General features: G+C 36.3%; 1 protein-coding gene and 2 long non-coding RNA genes across 5 annotated transcripts; 2 read left to right on the top strand and 1 right to left on the bottom strand.

Annotated features, from left to right (window-relative positions):
* The first annotated feature begins 7,218 nt into the window (after positions 1-7,218).
* LOC137249660 (uncharacterized) lies at positions 7,219-8,410 on the top strand. The gene is made up of 3 exons (XR_010952477.1): positions 7,219-7,761; positions 7,881-8,066; positions 8,268-8,410. It is a non-coding gene; the product is annotated as an uncharacterized lncRNA (long non-coding RNA).
* Positions 8,411-10,119: 1,709 nt separating this feature from the next.
* LOC137247859 (uncharacterized) lies at positions 10,120-12,540 on the top strand. Of its 3 annotated transcripts, XM_067778794.1 has the most exons (7): positions 10,120-10,493; positions 10,750-10,865; positions 10,919-11,036; positions 11,101-11,279; positions 11,522-11,878; positions 12,120-12,223; positions 12,279-12,540. In XM_067778794.1, exons 4-6 carry the CDS (start codon positions 11,214-11,216, stop codon positions 12,207-12,209), a joined length of 513 nt encoding a protein of 170 aa, XP_067634895.1. In that variant the 5' UTR covers positions 10,120-10,493; positions 10,750-10,865; positions 10,919-11,036; positions 11,101-11,213; the 3' UTR covers positions 12,210-12,223; positions 12,279-12,540. The 3 variants fall into 3 exon arrangements, with proteins under 3 accessions (XP_067634895.1, XP_067634894.1, XP_067634896.1); XM_067778793.1 differs by having other exon boundaries at positions 10,750-11,036; XM_067778795.1 differs by lacking the exon at positions 10,120-10,493 and having other exon boundaries at positions 10,654-10,865.
* Positions 12,541-15,644: 3,104 nt separating this feature from the next.
* Positions 15,645-16,887, bottom strand: LOC137247858 (uncharacterized). The gene is made up of 4 exons (XR_010951908.1): positions 16,713-16,887; positions 16,034-16,653; positions 15,895-15,973; positions 15,645-15,827 (listed from the first exon to the last, which is right to left on the bottom strand). It is a non-coding gene; the product is annotated as an uncharacterized lncRNA (long non-coding RNA).
* Positions 16,888-19,492: the final 2,605 nt, after the last annotated feature.

The following is a 19,492-nucleotide window of genomic DNA, read 5'->3' as shown; positions in this document are numbered from 1 at the left end:
TTAGTCGCCTCTTACGACAGGCATACCTACCGCGGGTATATTCTGACCCCCTAACCCGTTGGGGGGGGGGGGGGGCGCTCGCACTCTTCGGGTCCATCGCTGCATCACATCCTACTGTGGGCCCGCGTACCAGCCAGCAATAACAGAGCATCGGCAGAATTAAGCCGACATAAACACAGCAGAGCTCCGACAGAGGTACGCCGAAGTAATCGGTTAAAAGTTTAAGTTGGATATTTTATTAGCTAGGATTATTGAGATAAATAAAAAAAAATAAATGTAAGGCGCGATAACCTCCGAAGAGATCTAAGGCCGAGCTTCTCTTCCAATTTGCGTCGTGCTCCTCTTGATTTTTCCCTACAAATTGGCCGGACGGGACCTACATGTTTTATTCCGACTCCGAACGGCATCTGCAAGGCAGACGAGTTTTCACTGAGAGCTTTTCATGGCAGAAATACAATCGGAGCGCTTGCCAGACACTGCCGAGGGGCGACCCCGCTTAGAAAAAATTTTTTCTAATTGAAAAATCTTATTTCTAAAATTTTGATGTTGCTTTGCCCGGGAGTTGAATCCAGGGCATACGGTGTGATAGGCGGAGCACGCTACCATCACACCACGGTGGCCGCTAGGATTATTGAGATACCAGCAGATATATACAAATTACCGGCAGCCTCCAAGCAAGCCTTACCATAACTGTAAACAAAATTGATCTTTCCAATCAATTCATGCTGCGAACTTATAATCGCATCTTAAGTAAGCACAAGCTCGCCTCTTTGTTATTGCAGCTGCAAATGGTAAAGAATTTGATCCTGAATCAATGATTCAAGCTATCCAAGAATAGTTTTATGATTGAAAATCAAGGCCAATGTATTTCACAATATGATGGAATTAGAATGCAAGTAAGTGTTATAATCCTATAAATAAGAGTAAATTGCAAATAAAGTTTTAGTTTTTGAGTAACCGTCAACATACTTGCATGAACTCGGCCTCAAGGCCTAAAATAAAAACGTTTTTTTTTAAAAGGTTGAGCCACAGGCTTCAACCTTACTTTACATATAAGTTAACACCCGCAATTGCCCTTATTGCAACGTTTTCACGGCCAATACACGTGCCCTGAGTCAGCAAATTATATTTCTCACAACATACGGCCACGCATGGCAACCTATCGCCCTCATTCAAGGTCATAGTTAGTGACGGCGGATAATACGTATGCTATTTCATTCTCCAGACGCATTGTCAGCATAATTGCATTTCACACGGTTGTGAAATCAAGCCAAGGCATACTGCACCTGTGGGAAGCGGCTGGCATGTTGATTCACACCAACGGGCTGTAAACAGGTTACGCAACAATTGCAGCGCTGTCGTGATCAATGTTATAAAGGGGCGATCACGACATTAAGCGGGCAGTCGAGTTCGGGACGGAAGAGTATTTCAACCTGTTTAGTTTTAACTAGTGTTTGGTTTTAACTGGTGTTTTAGTGTTAACAGTAAAATACAAAATATGCTTAGTCTCTACAAAGTTAAATCTTTTGTTTGTATTTATTCATTGGGCGAGTTGGCCCAACAAAATAATTTTTTTATTCATCAAGGACTATTGTCCTTTAACTGGCGGCCGAACAGGGACCCAGGAAGTGAAAAAAACTGTGTAAAATTTATAAAAAAATAATAAAACTGTGTAAATTTTTTTTTAAAGGAAAGAACTGTGTGTATGATGGTAACTCTGAACACAAATAGCGAATTGTATTAGATTAGGTACTAGATTAAGAAATGTACGATATTGAAGATTAATGCAACTTTGTAAAAGGAGAATACTAAAGAAGAAGAAGAATAAGATGATTGTCTTCCGGTTGTCAAATATATATTGATTGTGGACGAAGAAGTGGTGTTTTATTAACTCGGTTGCATCTCCTTTCAAATAAGGAAATAAATAGGTCTAGTTTTACATCTCAGGTGTGTATGAACCCAGCGAACAAACTATTGTTATTATTTTTGCAATGACCGATGCCAGAGAAGATATAATCAAAATTTTAATGGAAAACAATGTGGAGTTCCCTACTACTGCCATAACAGCATAATGACGCCGCCTAATGATGAATATATTGGGCATAAAAGATGGCAATAATTCAAATATAGGAAATACAAGCAATTTTTTTGATAATTTGTCTGCTCACGGTGTGCCTGAAGCAGCCGAAAGTTTGACTAAAATGGACTTGAAATCGGTTATCGCAGAAAGTTTCTACATTGTTTGGACATTTAAGATCACTTGCACTTAAAATCCTAGCTGCTCCCTTTCGCGAGTTATGCGCATTTTAACATTTTCGCATAACAACTTGTGCTTTCACGCTAGCGTATAACAGCATATTCTAACTTATATTGAATTATACGTTAAACCTGTGTTCTTGACATTTTCCACTTCGAATTTCTATTTTTTTCAAACAATTAAAAATAAAAAAAAAAACAAACAAATAATAAAATTAAAAATGTTATGAGTTTATAATGAATGATAACTAAAAATAACTGTTACTCCTTACTTATGCAACTCGTTTCCTCCACCGCTAGGTGGTGCATTATAGAAAACTCGCTACACGTACTAAAAATATGAATCCAGAATGCATATATAATACCGCGAAAATAGCTAAGTGCTTCTAGCATATTGAAAAATTTGAAAAATTTGATAATCAACTAAATCTTTCAAGATTATTTTGTTGTAATTATTCTATTTCAAGATGAGTCACGGTGAGAAATGTTCTCACGACGAAAACAGAAAAAAGATATGCGGCCCTTGCGGCAGAAAAATTATATGCAGTAATGCTAGAGATAAACCAGAAAAATTCCTTATAGGCGAAAAAACTCTAACTCTTATTAAGAAATTTGTATCAGAAAACTATGATTTAAACAATAAAAAGTATCCTTTAAGCATTTGCAGAACGTGCTACTTAACACTTCTCGATGATGAGAAAAAAATTTATAAAAGGCAAATACAAATTATGCCTAAGTATAGTGACATAATAATACAAAAAGAAACACGATCAGTAAAAAATGATTGTAATTGTTTTATATGTTCTATTGCCAGTTCTTTCGGGCATATGAAAGTGAAGAAAGGTAGAGGTTATTGTAGAGTTTCGCAAACTAATAGAGATATTAGTGAAATAAAAAAATTTAATTTGAATAAGTTAAATGTACCACAAGAAAATAAACAATCGGAATGTATTCAGCTTTGCTCTAAATGCTTTCAAAAGATTAGGAAAGGTATAAGTCATGATTGCAACAATCCTAAAGAAAATTTGCTAAAATTAGTTGAACAACTTCCTGAAAAAAATCAAGAGCAAGTTGCCAGTGCGATCATAAAAGATAAGTTGATTTAGCTACAGGTGGTAGAAAAAGAAAACTCGCTGTTAATAATAATCTAAAACAAGTAAGGAAGGCTAAGTTCGGGTGTAACCGAACATTAAATACTCAGTTGAGAGCTATGGAGACAAAATAAGGAAAATCACCATGTAGGAAAATGAACCTAGGATAACCCTGGAATGTGGTTGTATGACATGTGTATCAAATGGAAGGTATTAAAGAGTATTTTAAGAGAGAGTAGGCCATAGTTCTATGGATGGACGCCATTTAGGGATATCGCCATAAAGGTGGACCAGGGCTGACTCTAGAATGTGTTTGTACGATATGGGTATCAAACGAAAGGTGTTACTGAGCATTTTAAGAGGGAGTGGGCATTAGGTCTATAGGTGGACGCCTTTTCGAGATATCGCCATTAGGGTGGGCCAGGGGTGACTCTAGAATGTTTGTACGATATGGGTATCAAACGAAAGGTGTTACTGAGCATTTTAAGAGGGAGTGGACATTAGGTATATAGGTGGACGCCTTTTCGAGATATCGCCATTAGGGTGGGCCAGGGTGACTCTAGAATGTGTTTGTACGATATGGGTATCAAATGAAAGCTGTTAATGAGTATTTTGAAAAGGAGTGATCCTTAGTTCCATAGGTGGACGCCGTTTCGAGATATCGCCATAAAGGTGGACCAGGGGTGTCTCTAGTTGTACGATATGGGAATCAAATGAAAGGTGTTACTGAGCATTTTAAGAGGGAGTGGGCATTAGGTCTATAGGTGGACGCCTTTTCGAGATATCGCCATTAGGGTGGGCCAGGGGTGACTCTAGAATGTTTGTACGATATGGGTATCAAATGAAAGGTGCTACTGAGCATTTTAAGAGGGAGTGGGCATGAGGTCTATAGGTGGACGCCTTTTCGAGATATCGTCATTAGGGTGGGCCAGGGGTGACTCTAGAATGTGTTTGTACGATATGGGTATCAAACGAAAGGTGTTACTGAGCATTTTAAGAGGGAGTGGGCATTAGGTCTATAGGTGGACGCCTTTTCGAGATATCGCCATTAGGGTGGGCCAGGGGTGACTCTAGAATGTTTGTACGATATGGGTATCAAACGAAAGGTGTTACTGAGCATTTTAAGAGGGAGTGGGCATTAGGTCTATAGGTGGACGCCTTTTCGAGATATCGCCATTAGGGTGGGCCAGGGTGACTCTAGAATGTGTTTGTACGATATGGGTATCAAATGAAAGGTGGTAATGAGTATTTTAAAAGGGAGTAATCCTTAGTTCTATAGGTGGACGCCTTTTCGAGATATCGCCATAAAGGTGGACCAAGGGTGACTCTAGAATGTTTGTACGATATGGGTATCAAACGAAAGGTGTTACTGAGCATTTTAAGAGGGAGTGGGCATTAGGTCTATAGGTGGACGCCTTTTCGAGATATCGCCATTAGGGTGGGCCAGGGTGACTCTAGAATGTGGTTGTACAATATGGGTATCAAATGAAAGGTGGTAATGAGTATTTTAAAAGGGAGTAATCCTTAGTTCTATAGGTGGACGCCTTTTCGAGATATCGCCATAAAGGTGGACCACGGGTGGCTCTAGAATGTTTGTACGATATGGGTATCAAACGAAAGGTGTTACTGAGCATTTTAAGAGGGAGTGGGCATTAGGTCTATAGGTGGACGCCTTTTCGAGATATCGCCATTAGGGTGGGCAGGGGTGACTCTAGAATGTTTGTACGATATGGGTATCAAACGAAAGGTGTTACTGAGCATTTTAAGAGGGAGTGGGCATTAGGTCTATAGGTGGACGCCTTTTCGAGATATCGCCATTAGGGTGGGCCAGGGGTGACTCTAGAATGTTTGTACGATATGGGTATCAAACGAAAGGTGTTACTGAGCATTTTAAGAGGGAGTGGACATTAGGTATATAGGTGGACGCCTTTTCGAGATATCGCCATTAGGGTGGGCCAGGGGTGACTCTAGAATGTTTGTACGATATGGGTATCAAACGAAAGGTGTTACTGAGCATTTTAAGAGGGAGTGGGCATTAGGTCTATAGGTGGACGCCTTTTCGAGATATCGCCATTAGGGTGGGCCAGGGTGACTCTAGAATGTGTTTGTACGATATGGATATCAAATAAAAAGTATTAATGAGGGTTTTAAAAGCGAGTGGCCCTTAGATGTATATGTGAAGGCGTTCTCGCGATATCGACCAAAATGTGGACCAGGTGATCCAGAAAATCATCTGTCGGGTACTGCTAATTTATTTATATATGCAATACCACTAACAGTATTCCTGCCAAGATTCCAAGGGCTGTTGATTTCGCCTTGTAGAACTTTTTCATTTTCTTCTACATAATATGGTAGGTGTCACACCCATTTTACAAAGTTTTTTCCAAAGTTATATTTTGCGTCAATAAGCCAATCCAGTTACCATGTTTTATCCCTTTTTTCGTAGTTGGTATAGAATTATGGCATTTTTTCATTTTTCGTAATTTTCGATATCGATAAAGTGGGCGTGGTTATGGTCGGATTTCGGCCATTTTTTATACCAAGATAAAATGAGTTCAGATAAGTACGTGGGCTAAGTTTAGTAAAGATATATCGGTTTTTGCTCAAGTTATTGTGTTAACGGCCGAGCGGAAGGACAGACGGTGGACTGTGTATAAAAACTGGGCGTGGCTTCCACCGATTTCGCCCATTTTCACAGAGAACAGTTACCGTCACAGAATCTATGCTCCTACCAAATTTGAGAAGGATTGGTAAATTTTTGTTAGACTTATGACATTAAAAGTATTCTAGACAAACTAAATGAAAATGGGCGGAGCCACACCCATTTTGAAATTTTCTTTTATTTTTGTATTTTGTTGCATCATATCATTACTGGAGTTGAATTTTGACTTAATTTACTTATATACAGTAAAGATATTAAATTTTTTGTTAAAATTTGAATTTAAAAAAATTTTTTTTTAAAAAGTGGGCGTGTTCTTCATCCAATTTTGCTAATTTTTATTTAGCACATATATAGTAATAGTAGTAACGTTCCTGCCAAATTTCATCATGATATCTTCAACGACTGCCAAATTACAGCTTGCAAAACTTTTAAATTACCTTCTTGTAAAAGTGGGCGGCGCCACGCCCATTGTCCAAAATCTTACTAACTTTCTAGTCTGCGTCATAACGTCAACCCATCTACCAAGTTTCATCGCTTTAGCCGCCTTTGGCAATGAATTATCGCATTTTTTCGATTTTTCGAAATTTTCGATATCGAAAAAGTGGGCGTGGTTATAGTCCGATATCGTTCATTTTAAATAGCGATCTGAGATGAGTGCTCAGGAACCTACATACCAAATTTCATCAAGATACCTCAAAATTTACTCAAGTTATCGTGTTAACGGACGGACGGACGGACGGACGGACGGACGGACGGACGGACGGACGGACGGACATGGCTCAATCAAATTTTTTTTCGATCCTGATTATTTTGATATATGGAAGTCTATATCTATCTCGATTCCTTTATATATGTACAACCAACCGTTATCCAATCAAACTTAATATACTCTGTGAGCTCTGCTCAACTGAGTATAAAAAGAGTTGTCTTTTAGTAATGACAGTTTAGATAGCTTTAGAGTAAAAATCTCAGCATCGCAAAATCAGATGAAGGTAATAACAAATTTTATAAGATGTAATGTAGGCAGAAAGTCGATTCCTAAGGGTTGTAAACAGCATATGTCTCTTCAATCAAAATTTCTAAGCAATTTATATAAAGTAAATTTGTATAAATTTGACTGTGAAGGTACAGCAAACAAGGAGGAACGGCTAGTCGTTTTTGCTAATGCTGAAGAACTGCTTGATTCGGTTATAGACAGTAGGAATTTGGTAGGAAATTGCATTGTAATAGTTATGGCTGATTCATGGCAAGATTTTTTTAAGATTAGCTTAACAATCCTGCCTGAAAATTATTCGCCTAAATTAAATTGTACAAGTCCTCAAAATGACGAGTTTAGCTTAGATAATTCAAACGAATATGCTAATAGATCGCTTTACTCTGAAGGTGACACTGTTGGAAAAAAAAGTAAGTTGACTAGTGTCGATAAATTGATATTATTATGTATAGTTCCACAAATAAAAGAAAGTTATGATAATGTTAAACTTTTAGTCGACTTAACAAAGCTTAATAATATTTCATTCAATTTTGTTGCAGATTTTAAGCTTTTGTTAATAATTAATGGGCAGCAAACGGCAACTTCTATGTATCCCTGTCCATACTGTTTTGTTTCATTAAGAACTTTAAGAGGTACTGAAAGTGATAGTGGCACAACGAGTTTAACGGATGCAACGGATGCTTCAGAAATAAGTAATTGTATGCAATTAAAAACTTATGGAAATCTACGAGCTGATTATGAAAAGTATTGTCTTCCAGGTAAGAACAAAAAATTTAGTATGGAAAGTCACAGTACAGTCAATCCTCCTATTTTTGATGAAGATGACGATGTTTATGTTTTACAAAAGTGTATTATACCTGAGCTTCATATTTTACAGGGTTTTGTAAACCACCTTTTCTGGAAGGGATTAGTTGGTCTTGTGGGTAAAGAGAAAGCTTTATTGTGGCCTAAGAAACTAAATCTGATTTCCAAAAATTACCATGGAGATACATTCGAAGGAAATGCTTGTAGAACGTTACTAAAAGAGGCAGACAAGTTATTAGATCTAGAAATATACGAAAAGGTAGGTATTTACAAACTTATACCCTATTCAAAGAAATGAACAAAATTGTCGATTGCTGTTTTACATCTGGAAAAGTTGGGAGCTTACTTGATACCCATATAAAACATTTAGATTATGCTTTGAAAAGCATCGACAAACTTACCGAAACACTAAAAATTCATAAAATTCTTTCTCACATTAAAGAAAGTTTCCTTTTTATAGATAACAATAATGGCTATTGGTCGGAGCAAAGCGGAGAGTCTATACTTCGTGATTTTATGAAATTCTGGAAACGTTATAGTGTAACAAGTATTCAACATAAGTCATATTCAACACAATACTCCACTTATGATTATACATAAAGACATAAAAATAAAAAAAAACATAAAATAAAAAAAAAAAAACACAAAAAAAAAAAGGAATAAATAAAAAAAAAAAACATAAAATAAAAGAAAATACAAAAAAATTTAAAAAAGCAAAAAAAAAAAATAAATGGGACCATATAACCACTACGTCCCCGTCGTTGGTCCTGGGTTCGGCTGAAAGTGGTTCGCAAATAAAATATCATGGAAATAACTTTACTAACAAAAAGTTGAGCGAAAAACGCTTACTCAAACAAACGGTATTAATACAGAGATTTTTCAACTAAATTGTTTGAGGGATTGAATAAAATTATACCTTTTGTAGAAATTAGCTACATTTTCAGTGAAAATTACCCGTGGTGAATGTCAATAACACAAATTCAAGGTATAATTCAATATAAGTTAGAAGATGCTCTTATACGGTACACGGAAAAAATATTTTTCTCAAATCTAGAAAAAAAATTTCTTATTCTCAAATTAGTAAATTATTGGAGAAATAGTCAAAATTGACTTGATTTTCACTGAAATTAGTAAAACACGTTTACTTTAAATAAGAAAATGTTTTTCCTAATAAAAAACAGAAACAAAAACCACGAAGAAAAAATGCTAAAAAAAAGTGTTAAATAAACAGGAAAATATTTTCTTCAATTTACTTAAACTGAGAAAAGATCTTTGCTTATGCTGGAAAAAAAATAAGAAAATAATTGTCTGATTGGCAAAAAACAATAAAATATATGGAGGAAGAACCGTTGGACAATTTGAGAATTATCAAGAAAATATTTTCTTCAAATTTCTTAGTTTATATTCGGGAATAATCGCCAGGAACAATAACAAATTGCAACAGAAGCTTGAAAATAATTAAGAAAATATTTTCTTTAATTAAGTCAAATATTTCTTGCTGCATTAGCAGCGCCTATTATGTTTCCTCGTCTCTCATTAGATATTCAAGCCGATGGAACTAGTCATAGTAACGGGATTTTTCAAGAACTAAATAATATTGCCACCAAATATTAATACAATTACCTTAATTTTTTTGGAATTCCCAACTAAGATTGATGCCGTGCGTGCGATGAGCGAGGATTTGTATTTCCATCGTAACTCCTATCATAAATTGTAACAGCCTGTGCTGATTGAATTTTTAGCATTAAGTTTTAGTTGCTCTGTAACTATGAAGCATTAGGGTCAACTACAATTTCCCGCTTATATGCACCCCGCTTTTAAGAATTATGAAAAAAAAATTTAAATTTCCCCCATACAAATGTACACAACAAAGTTTATATCAAAAATTAAAGTTTTTCGCTACTTAATTGGAAATTAAAATTGTAGAAAAATCTCTACAATTCACCACATGGGTTTGGGTCTAGAAAATGTAGAAAGCGTAAAAAATATTTTTTATGTGTATTTTGTTGTAGCAAGTAGAAAACTTTTGACAGTAATGTGGAAACTACGCTTTCTACGAAAATTAAATTCAGAGAATTACCTAATTGCATACACAACTTTTTTCTAGGCTGTAATTTCTGAGCAATCGTTTAACCATTACAGTTTTTTTTATGAAAAAATAAAAAAATAAATATAACTTATATATATAATAAATATAACTTATATACATAAATATACATATTTTGCATTTTGTAAGGCAGAATTTAAAAGCCGTACGTTTTTTTCCAATTATTTTTAATTGACGTAATTCTTTTTTTCGTTTTTTTAGAAAAAATAAGCTTTCACCGAAGAAAATCGTAAGATAAATACGAAAGTTTTAAACGATGAAATAAATATATCCACATTTCGTTATGTATGAACACGGCATCCATCATTCTGTATTGCAAACCAAAAACCAGACGCTTACATTTCCACTCCGCAGCCTGGATACCAAAATTACAAGCAGTGATAGATTTTTCTCCCTACGTTCTTTAATTATTGGCAACTCTATCAAACGATAAACTTCAGTTACTGTTTGCTTTTTAGTTTGTGAAGACGTTTTTCAGACCAACAAGTGCATAATTACTAGAAATAAAAATAATGTCTGATGTTTTGCTTAAAACGCTTAGTGAGTGGAAATTGGAAAATGTTTATGAACATTTAAATTGTAAGTTATTTAACTAAAATTACGGCTTTCCCCAAAATTGCATTAATATTAAGACAACAATTTATTGCAGAAACAAATATGTACTCCTCGCAATGCTAAAGGAACTTGCTGTTTGTGTATGTTTGAAATTTTCAGAAATGCAAAAAATTGGTGAATGCATACTGAGCTCCACAGAATAATATTAATGCATTTTTGGAAAGAGCCGGTGCTTTGCATATTGATCGCTATTTCAATAATTTATTGTTTTTTTACAAAGCTTTTGGAATTGCAGTTTTGTATTTGACTGAAAGCGACGTAGAAAAAATCTTCAAAGACGACTTTACTACAAAATTAAAATTTCAGTCGAAGCTTAAGCCATTACAGAGACAAAATGTAAAATCTTGAAACCTTAGTATTTCCGAGGATTACATAATTAAATATTTTAGTAAACTTGTGAGATAAAAAATATCCTTGCACGCATAGAAAGCCAGTTTCAAAAGTTTTTGCATTCTATCACAACACCGGTTTCTAAGGAATTCCCTCCCTTTAGGGGCTGCGGACTTTGTAAGTATAGAATTTGAAAACATATATCTGCTTATGAATTATATTTTCACATTTAATTTCTCAGGATTTAGAAAAATATTTATCAACGAAGACTGAAAGTTTGTTAAAACACTTCATTGTGGAAACGAATCCATCGATTTTAACACAAAGAGGCCGATCAAATATTATTGAAAATTAATGCGAGAAAAAGATTTTTTGTGCGTTGCAAATCAGATTTGTACCAAATTTCCTGGAGAACAAGTGGTAAGCTGACTAGTAAATTTATAAAGATTATGAAGATATTGTGAATATTGCTAAAGCCGATATGACACTATGTTTTTTTCATGTATTTTTGGGGCATTTTTTCTGTTTTTTGTACGAAGGGGATGGTCTTATACAATACCCGAAAAATACATGAAGAAACGTCGTGTCATATCGGCATAATGTATTAGTTCCTTGTTATCCTTTTGAAACCAATTTGAAATTAAATTTTAAAACAATGACAGGAGGTTTATTACAACAAGAGCAGCAAATATCCAAGTGGAAAATTGTACCATTTCTATAAAAATTCAGTTGCACGCTTGCGTAAGGAAAGTTTATTTCCTGCAAAAAGGACTGCATTTCAATCGCAATTCGATTATTTGCCCGAAGATATCGAAGAGATTCCAAGTTCTTCAGCGACTGTCTTCGAAGATCACAAGGAGTGGCTCCGACATTTTTGTGAACCTTGGGAGGAGGTACAAAGACGTTGGGTGGAAACCATTGATTATCGCAGAATTAGCTTATCAAACAGTAAAGACAAAACAATAATCGAATTACTTCTTGAGTGGCCTTCCTACGAGAAAAGCTTTGGAAAAACTTTGGTGAGTGCAAAGCACAGCTTTCAGATGCATACGTACATATTTGCTTAATGCAGTAATATTCGACTATAAAAGTAAAATATTTTATACTGAGTTTGCTAGGAGCAAAGTTAATTTATAAGTATTTTCCATTTGCATTAGCTTTGAATAATGAATGCATGAAACATCATTTCGAATTAACCAACCAATTCTAAATAACAACTGACAACTAAATTTTTATTTTAACTCACTTATGAAATTGTAGATAGACATAGACTTCGACAAAATAAGCTACGGTAATTGCTATGGGCTCCATGTTAAATGGGAATCATTTATTGAACACAACACTTTGTGATACAACTAACAAAGGTAGTTTCATAATAGTATATTTTAGTTAATTTTAATAATTTTTTTCTTTACTAAGATTTACGTGATGCTGCAATATTTGATCTTATGTCAGCTGTATTGCCTCCGAGAGAGCTTATTAAATCGAAAAATAAACAATTTTGGAAGCCGTCAATCAGTGACTCTCAGCAACAATTTTGGTAAGGGTGAACAGTTCCAACGATCTACAAACATCTCTAGAAAGACTTTCCCTGCATTTAGGGGAATATGGACTACAATTACAGCCGCTAGTAGTATTAATTTGTAATGAAGATACGGCTAATTTGCAGATAGTTGGAGTATTTGACGATATAAAATACTCATACGCATCTGTTATTGAGGCAGTGTCCAATATTTTCAAACTGCATTATATTTTTAATCTTCAATATCAAAAGCAATGTGTTCACGTTTGGCAATTTATACAAAAATATTTTTTTGAGATAGATTCAAACCAGGCATGCTTAACGAACGAAACGATATCATTTCGTTACGATAATCAACGCTAATAAACGAAACGAAGTCACTTCGTTTCGTTTATTAACGTTAAGATCGTCAAATTAACGTTAATTTGTCGTTCTTAACGTTAATAAACGAAACGAAATGACTTCGTTTCGTTTATTAACGTTGATTATCGTAACGAAATGATATCGTTTCGTTCGTTAAGCATGCCTGATTCAAACTGTATTTCGGCTTGCGTAAATTTAACAATTCGAGCGTTTTCATAATGTTTATTTGCTTTGTATGTAAAGACTGCCTAAAAACTGTAAATGATTTAATCATACATTTAAAATATGTTCACCGCAAAAAACCATATGGACTATTTAAGTGTCAACAAGATAAATGTATACAATCGTTCTCAAATATAAAAACCTTAAAAAGGCATTTAAATCATATTCACAGAAGCTCTGAAAATACAAACATATCGGAAACTAAACTTGTAAATATAAAACTTCCCGAAAATTTTAACAGCTCAAACGGAATTCTAAATACAAACATTTTTTTAATGAACCTCAAGTTTTAGATATTCAAAATACAAACGCATCAAAAAACTATGTCATAGATAGTATTTTTTTAGTTGATTCGTTGAAGCAAAAACTTTTACAATTCATTTCCTATATGTATGCTCAAAGCGACTTGACTACAAAACATGTACAAGAAATTATCTGTAACGTGACCAATCTTTTGGAGATTACACTTAATCCTCTACTAAATATTTCCAAAACTATTTCTGACCAGGAGGTTAGGGAAAGCGTGGAAAGTTTTATACATAATTTTTTGAATATGATTACCTTGTTTAAAAGTGAATACCAATTAACGAATTATTTACTACAAAATGTGTTCTTACAAAATCCAACACAATTCAATTTTGACTCCGTAGTAACAGAAATAGTTTCAAAGGGGGTTGCATCAGTTGATAGTAAAACGTTTGGGGGAACAATTCTTCCTCTACGTTTTCAGCTAAAAAAGTTTTTTGAGCTACCTAATATGTTGACTAAGACTTTAGAGAGAATTGAAGTGCTTAGTCAGGATAATCTCTGCCATATCAATAGCTACTTTCAAGGCGAGTTATGGAAGGAAAAAGTATTGAAGTTTCCGAACAAGAAAGTGATTCCTTTTTTCTTGTACTACGATGACTTCGAAACGAATGACCCAATACGAAGTCACACCGGAACTCAAAGTATATCGGCATTTTATTACTCTTTCCCTTCTGCAACTCCAGAGGAAGCCTCAAAACTATCAGCAATATTTCCAGCTATGTTTGTTAAAGCGAAATATTTAAAAGAATTTGACACTGCGGCAATATATTCTTTTGCTTTTTTTTTGTACAAAATGGCGTGGATAATAAAATATAAACGTTTTTCAGTGTTTTTTACAAATTTTCTTTATTTTATTTTGTTCCAATGTTCACACATTCCGTACCAACAGCTGATTTCGAAAAATCGTTTGCTCTTCCTCTTCTCTTTACGATTCCGGCGTAATGCAGAATACCAAACTTCGATTAAAGCGGAGCGTAGAACGGGAACGTAATCGAAATGCAGAATAGGGGTGAATATAATTTTATGTATGACTTAGCAGTGCTAATCAAGAGTTTGTGAAAAACGGAAGTTGTCTCATCGTCCCCAACGGTCATTCCTACAGTTATCTACCAAAATATCGGACACTACTTTCGCCGCTACAACGCGAAGTAAGGACGAAGGATACATAATAAAGTCCCTTCTACATGTTCGCTTTTTTTTAAGTGACACCGTTGGAGCGAAGGGTCAATACTTCGCACGGAACAGCTGCAGCACACAAACGGATATGCATGATGTACCACTAATAAGCCGTGAAACCCAGACGCAGTAACCTCCTCAGGGCCACCATTAGTTAACAAAGAGCGAAAATATGCTATACAAGTATACGCAAAACGGCCCTTATCAGGGCCACCACTAGTCAACAAAGAGAAAAAAAAATGCTAAACAATTATACCTACGAAAAGGGGCCCTTATCAGGGCCACAAACAGTTTGCGAAGAGATAATATTGCTAGACAATTATGCTTTACATGCTATAGATTTACTTTTAGATTATTTATATCATCCATATGATGACAAGAAAAAAACTGGAGTATAACCGATCCTGGAGTTGAAAACGGAAATATTCCATGCCGAACTTTTACCGTAGTAGGTACCGATACCAGATCCAACCTAAAGCCGAAATTGCTACATAAGCCTCCTGGCTAGAGCCAGAAGGAAAACCCGGAACCGTAATTGAAGTCAGTACTACAACCGAACTAGTATCCAAAAATTAAACCGAAAGCAAAATCGGTTCCGACCAGAGGGGCCAAAAGAAAAATTGGATCAAAACAATCATGCAATGGCGCTGAACCCGAAAGTTCTGTGGCATAGCGACTCATTTGAAATTTTCAACACACCCGTGCTTTTTTTAATTAAAAAAGATTACATCTAAAGACATGGAGTACATATCCTTCAAAGAAATCTGCACCTCAAACACCGACACGACGAGTTTCCAACGTTAAACGTTATTATGTATATATGTATCTTCGATATTTATTAGGTTACTAAATTACTTAATTTTTACTTTACAAAATACATGAAATTTTAAAATAAATCAGTACTTATTCATGAACATACTATTAACTCAGCATTTTATATACAATCTCATCCCAAATTTTCAACATCTCTTGAAGACAGTAACGTTAGCACTCATACATACATGTATTGAAAATAAGGTCCACATCAAAAAACATTTAGCAATAGCATTTCCCAATATAATTTTAATACTACAAAATAACGACCTTAGGCAGATAAAGTAGGAACAATATAATTCCTAAAGTTGTATCTCACTTTACATTAAACTGCTTTGGAATATAAATACATACACTAAAAGATGCATACAATACAAAACGGTGCCTTATTTATATATCATAAACAAAATTAATGTTGCAAACATTGGATATTTGTCAAATCAGTTGGTTCTAGCACCATCTCCCATAATGGAGACATTTCACGTAAACGTTCGACATGTTTGATGCAGGTATCGGTAATATAATCAACCTCTTCAATGGTGGTAAAACAACCAATACCAAATCTATAAAAAATTAACAATAAATTACTTTCAAATTAACTAAACAATTCAGTACGGTAAACTCGTATACCTTATTGAACTATGTGCCAAATCCTGATCAGTTCCAATCGCACGTAGGTTCCAGTGATGCAGAAGTACATGCTGAGGCACTAGACAACGCCACATCTTTTAAGGCCATAATTAATGATACATTTAATAAACCACTATACCTTTGCTCTGGATCACCATTACATATACCATGTGATAATCTTGAAGTGATGCGATCATATAAACGTTTCGACAGAAAATCTATAAGTTTCTTATCATACTCCATTTCTTTGAGTGCAATATAACATGCAGCACCAAATCCAATAACAATAATCCGAAGGCGGAAAAGAAAAATTTTAGCTCGTTCAAAAGATATTCCCAAAAAACCGAAAAATGACCCCGGAGTGTTTCGAGACCGGGGTGGGATCCATAGTATTTTTGCGCTGGCGGCCTTTGGCCGCGCTTATAAATATTAATCTGGGTGGGTCCAACACCGGTTTGGAGACCAAAACTATATCTGCGCAAAACGTTTATGTCCACAATTTTTTTTGTGGGTACAATATCATCAACATTACAACGCGCACATGAAAATTTTCAATTGAAAATTTTCAACTTCTTTTGCAAATATCTCTTGTCCAACACAAAATATTTTACCTCCACCTTCCGATTATTGTTGTCGAGATCAATGCGCGTCTTTTAACACCTCTCTCGATATTTATGGACGCATATTATCAGTGTCATGCCGTCGTATAGAATTACCAAGAGTTGATCCGCTGGAAACGTTGAAGAAGTGATTCAGCTGCTATATGTAAATAAATAATAATAAATTAAATATACATCATTTAAAAACCAGCTAATTACCTTTATTTTCCATTAAAAATGCCTTTTTCCTCCAGCTTCATCAGCAAACCAACTTTTTTCTTTTTTTGTTTTGGCTTTGTTGACGAAAATTACATGTGACATTTTTCTTTTCCATCACTTTTGACAGAAGAAATTGAAAGAACGATTGACAGTTTATGTACAATCGGCAACAACAAAATACACGGGAGGGTTGCATTTTCGCTAATGCTTCTACCTGGTAATTGTACCATGGCAACGAATTTAAATAAATTTTAAATAAACTTGAGTAAAGCCTATAAAAGATCTCATGCCACTCTTAATACACGTCCAAAAATATCAAGAGGGGTGTCAAAAGACGCGTTTTGATCCAGGATCGCGAGTCCGAAAACGGAAAAAATGTTGAGTCGTTTAAAATGTGTTAACGAAAAACCTAAAAATGAGCCCGCGTCCCTCGGAAAAGGGGGCTGTGGTCCATAGTGTTTTTGCGAAAAAACTTCTGTGTTGGTGGCCTTCGGTCGTATCATAGTGAAATATATAGGTGAATATGTATATATGTACATATGTATGTATGTACGTATTTAACTGTAGTTAACAAGTTTTATTTTGTAGATTTGATATAGATTTAATGAACAATTATCTAACGCGACTATAAGTAAAATTCGATTGTTAATTAAAAATAAATAACGATTACCACGTTCTCCCAGCGGGTTGGGGGCTTAGAATATACTTGCGCTAGGTACGCCCGTCGTAAGAGGCGACTAAAAAACCAAAGATTCAAACGGTTGTGTAGCACAACCTTCAAAGGGTTGCCAGCGCAATTCATAGCTTCTCCAACCTAATTGTCAACGCCACCACCTACCCGTGGCAAATCCTGTTTCTTTAGCATTCAAGGCTCTCGCGACCTCCAGAACTAGGGGGTGAGGGGCGGAATGGCCTAGAAGGTTCAATTTGGTTATATTAAATCGTTAATAAGATGGTTGGGCTTGTACCATTATGGTGCTTGTTACCGGAACTTACCACATCTATATCCGGCAAAGGACAATCAATATCGATACCACTCCCCAAGACCTTTATCGCTACAACAACAACATGAGTGGCATGTTTAGCGAAGCGAAGAGAAGCATGTTCGTGTTGTCGTAGCAGTGCTTCGCCCCTTTCCAATAGGCGTGACCGATCACAAATTGCCACCAATATCTTCTAACGGAATTCCAAGGAAACTTGCAGTGTCAACAGAGGTGGACCACAGTGAGAGGGGTGTTGTTGTTGTTGTAGCAATGTTTCGCCCCACCTAATAGCTGCGACCGATCACAAATTGTCATCAATATCCTCTAACGGAAGCCCAAGGAAACTTGCTGTTTCGACAGGTGTGGACCATAATGAAAGGGGTGATAGAGGTGTTGGTTCCACATTACAATTAATGAGATGTTTGGTGTCATGTGGGGACACAGTATCCAGAACGAAGTTGAGCCAGAGTGACTCACGTTTCCCTGGGGAGTATGCGTTCCTCTTCCGCAAGTTTTGGGTACTGTTCCCTAAGTACTAGATTCACCGGGCAATTCCCGGCATAAAGGTCCGACGCCTGTTTGTGGAGTTCAGCAAGGACCTGCTTGTGTTTTTTTGCTTCATACGGCTGAGTTCTCAGGTGCCGTATTTCCTCAAAATGCTTACGGAGATGACTTCTTAAGTCCCTAGGCGGTGTTGGCTCATCAATCAGATGTCTGTTGGGATGCCCAGGTTTCTGGGTATTCAACAGGAACTGTTTGGTTAGCATCTCATTTCTCTCCCTGATGCGGAGTATTCTCGCCTCATTATGTAGATGGTGTTCTGGGGACATAAGAAGACAGCCCGTGGCGGTTCTGAGCGCAGTATTTTGGCAGACCTGTAGCTTCTTTTAGTGGGTAGTTTTTAGGCTTGGCGACCATATAGGGGACGCGTAGCACGCAAAACGGCTTTTCCCCAAGTACTGCCAGCAAGGGATTTGAGGATTTTATTACGGCTCTGGATTTTCGGAACAATTGCGGCTGCGTGTTCACCAAAATGTAGATCCTGATCAAACGTCACACCCAAGATTTTGGGGTGTAGGCCAGTCGGTAGCGTAGTGCCATCGACGTGGATGTTCAAATTTGTTCAAAAATGTTCGACATTTGGGACGTCCATGTTGTAAATAAGGTCGCGGAGGAGGGAGGGGTGTTAAGAGGCGTTGGTTCCACATTGCAATTGAAGATATGGTTGGTGTCATGTGGAACACATTGCAGTACCCTGATTGAAGTTGAACTAGAGTAACGCGCCTTTCCCTAGGGAGAGTGCGTTCCTCTTCTGTGAGTTCCGGGTATTTGTCTTTAAGAACTGGATTCGACGGGCATTATTTACAACATGGACGTCCCAAATGTGGACCATTTTGAACATCCACGTCGATGGAACTACGCTGCCGACTGTTCAACACCCCAAAATCTTGGGTGTGACGTTTGATCAGGATCTACACTTTGGTGAGCATGCAGCCGCAATTGTGCCGAAAATCCAGAGCCGTAATAAAATCCTCAAATCTCTTGCTGGCAGTACTTGGGGAAAAGACAAAGAAACGCTCACTACCACTTACAAAATAATTGGCCAGCCGATTGCATGCTACGCGTCCCCTATATGGTCGCCAAGCCTAAAAACTACTCCCTGGAAGAAACTACAGGCCTGCCAAAATACTGCTCTCAGAACCGCTACGGGCTGTCTTATTATGTCCCCAGAACACCATCTACATAATGAGGCGAGAATACTGCCCATCAGGGAGAGAAATTAGATGCTAACCAAAC

Source organism: Eurosta solidaginis, chromosome 4 (assembly GCF_040869045.1).
Source record: "Eurosta solidaginis isolate ZX-2024a chromosome 4, ASM4086904v1, whole genome shotgun sequence".
NCBI lineage: Eukaryota > Metazoa > Arthropoda > Insecta > Diptera > Tephritidae > Eurosta > Eurosta solidaginis.
This window is presented reverse-complemented; position numbering and strand designations above follow the sequence as displayed.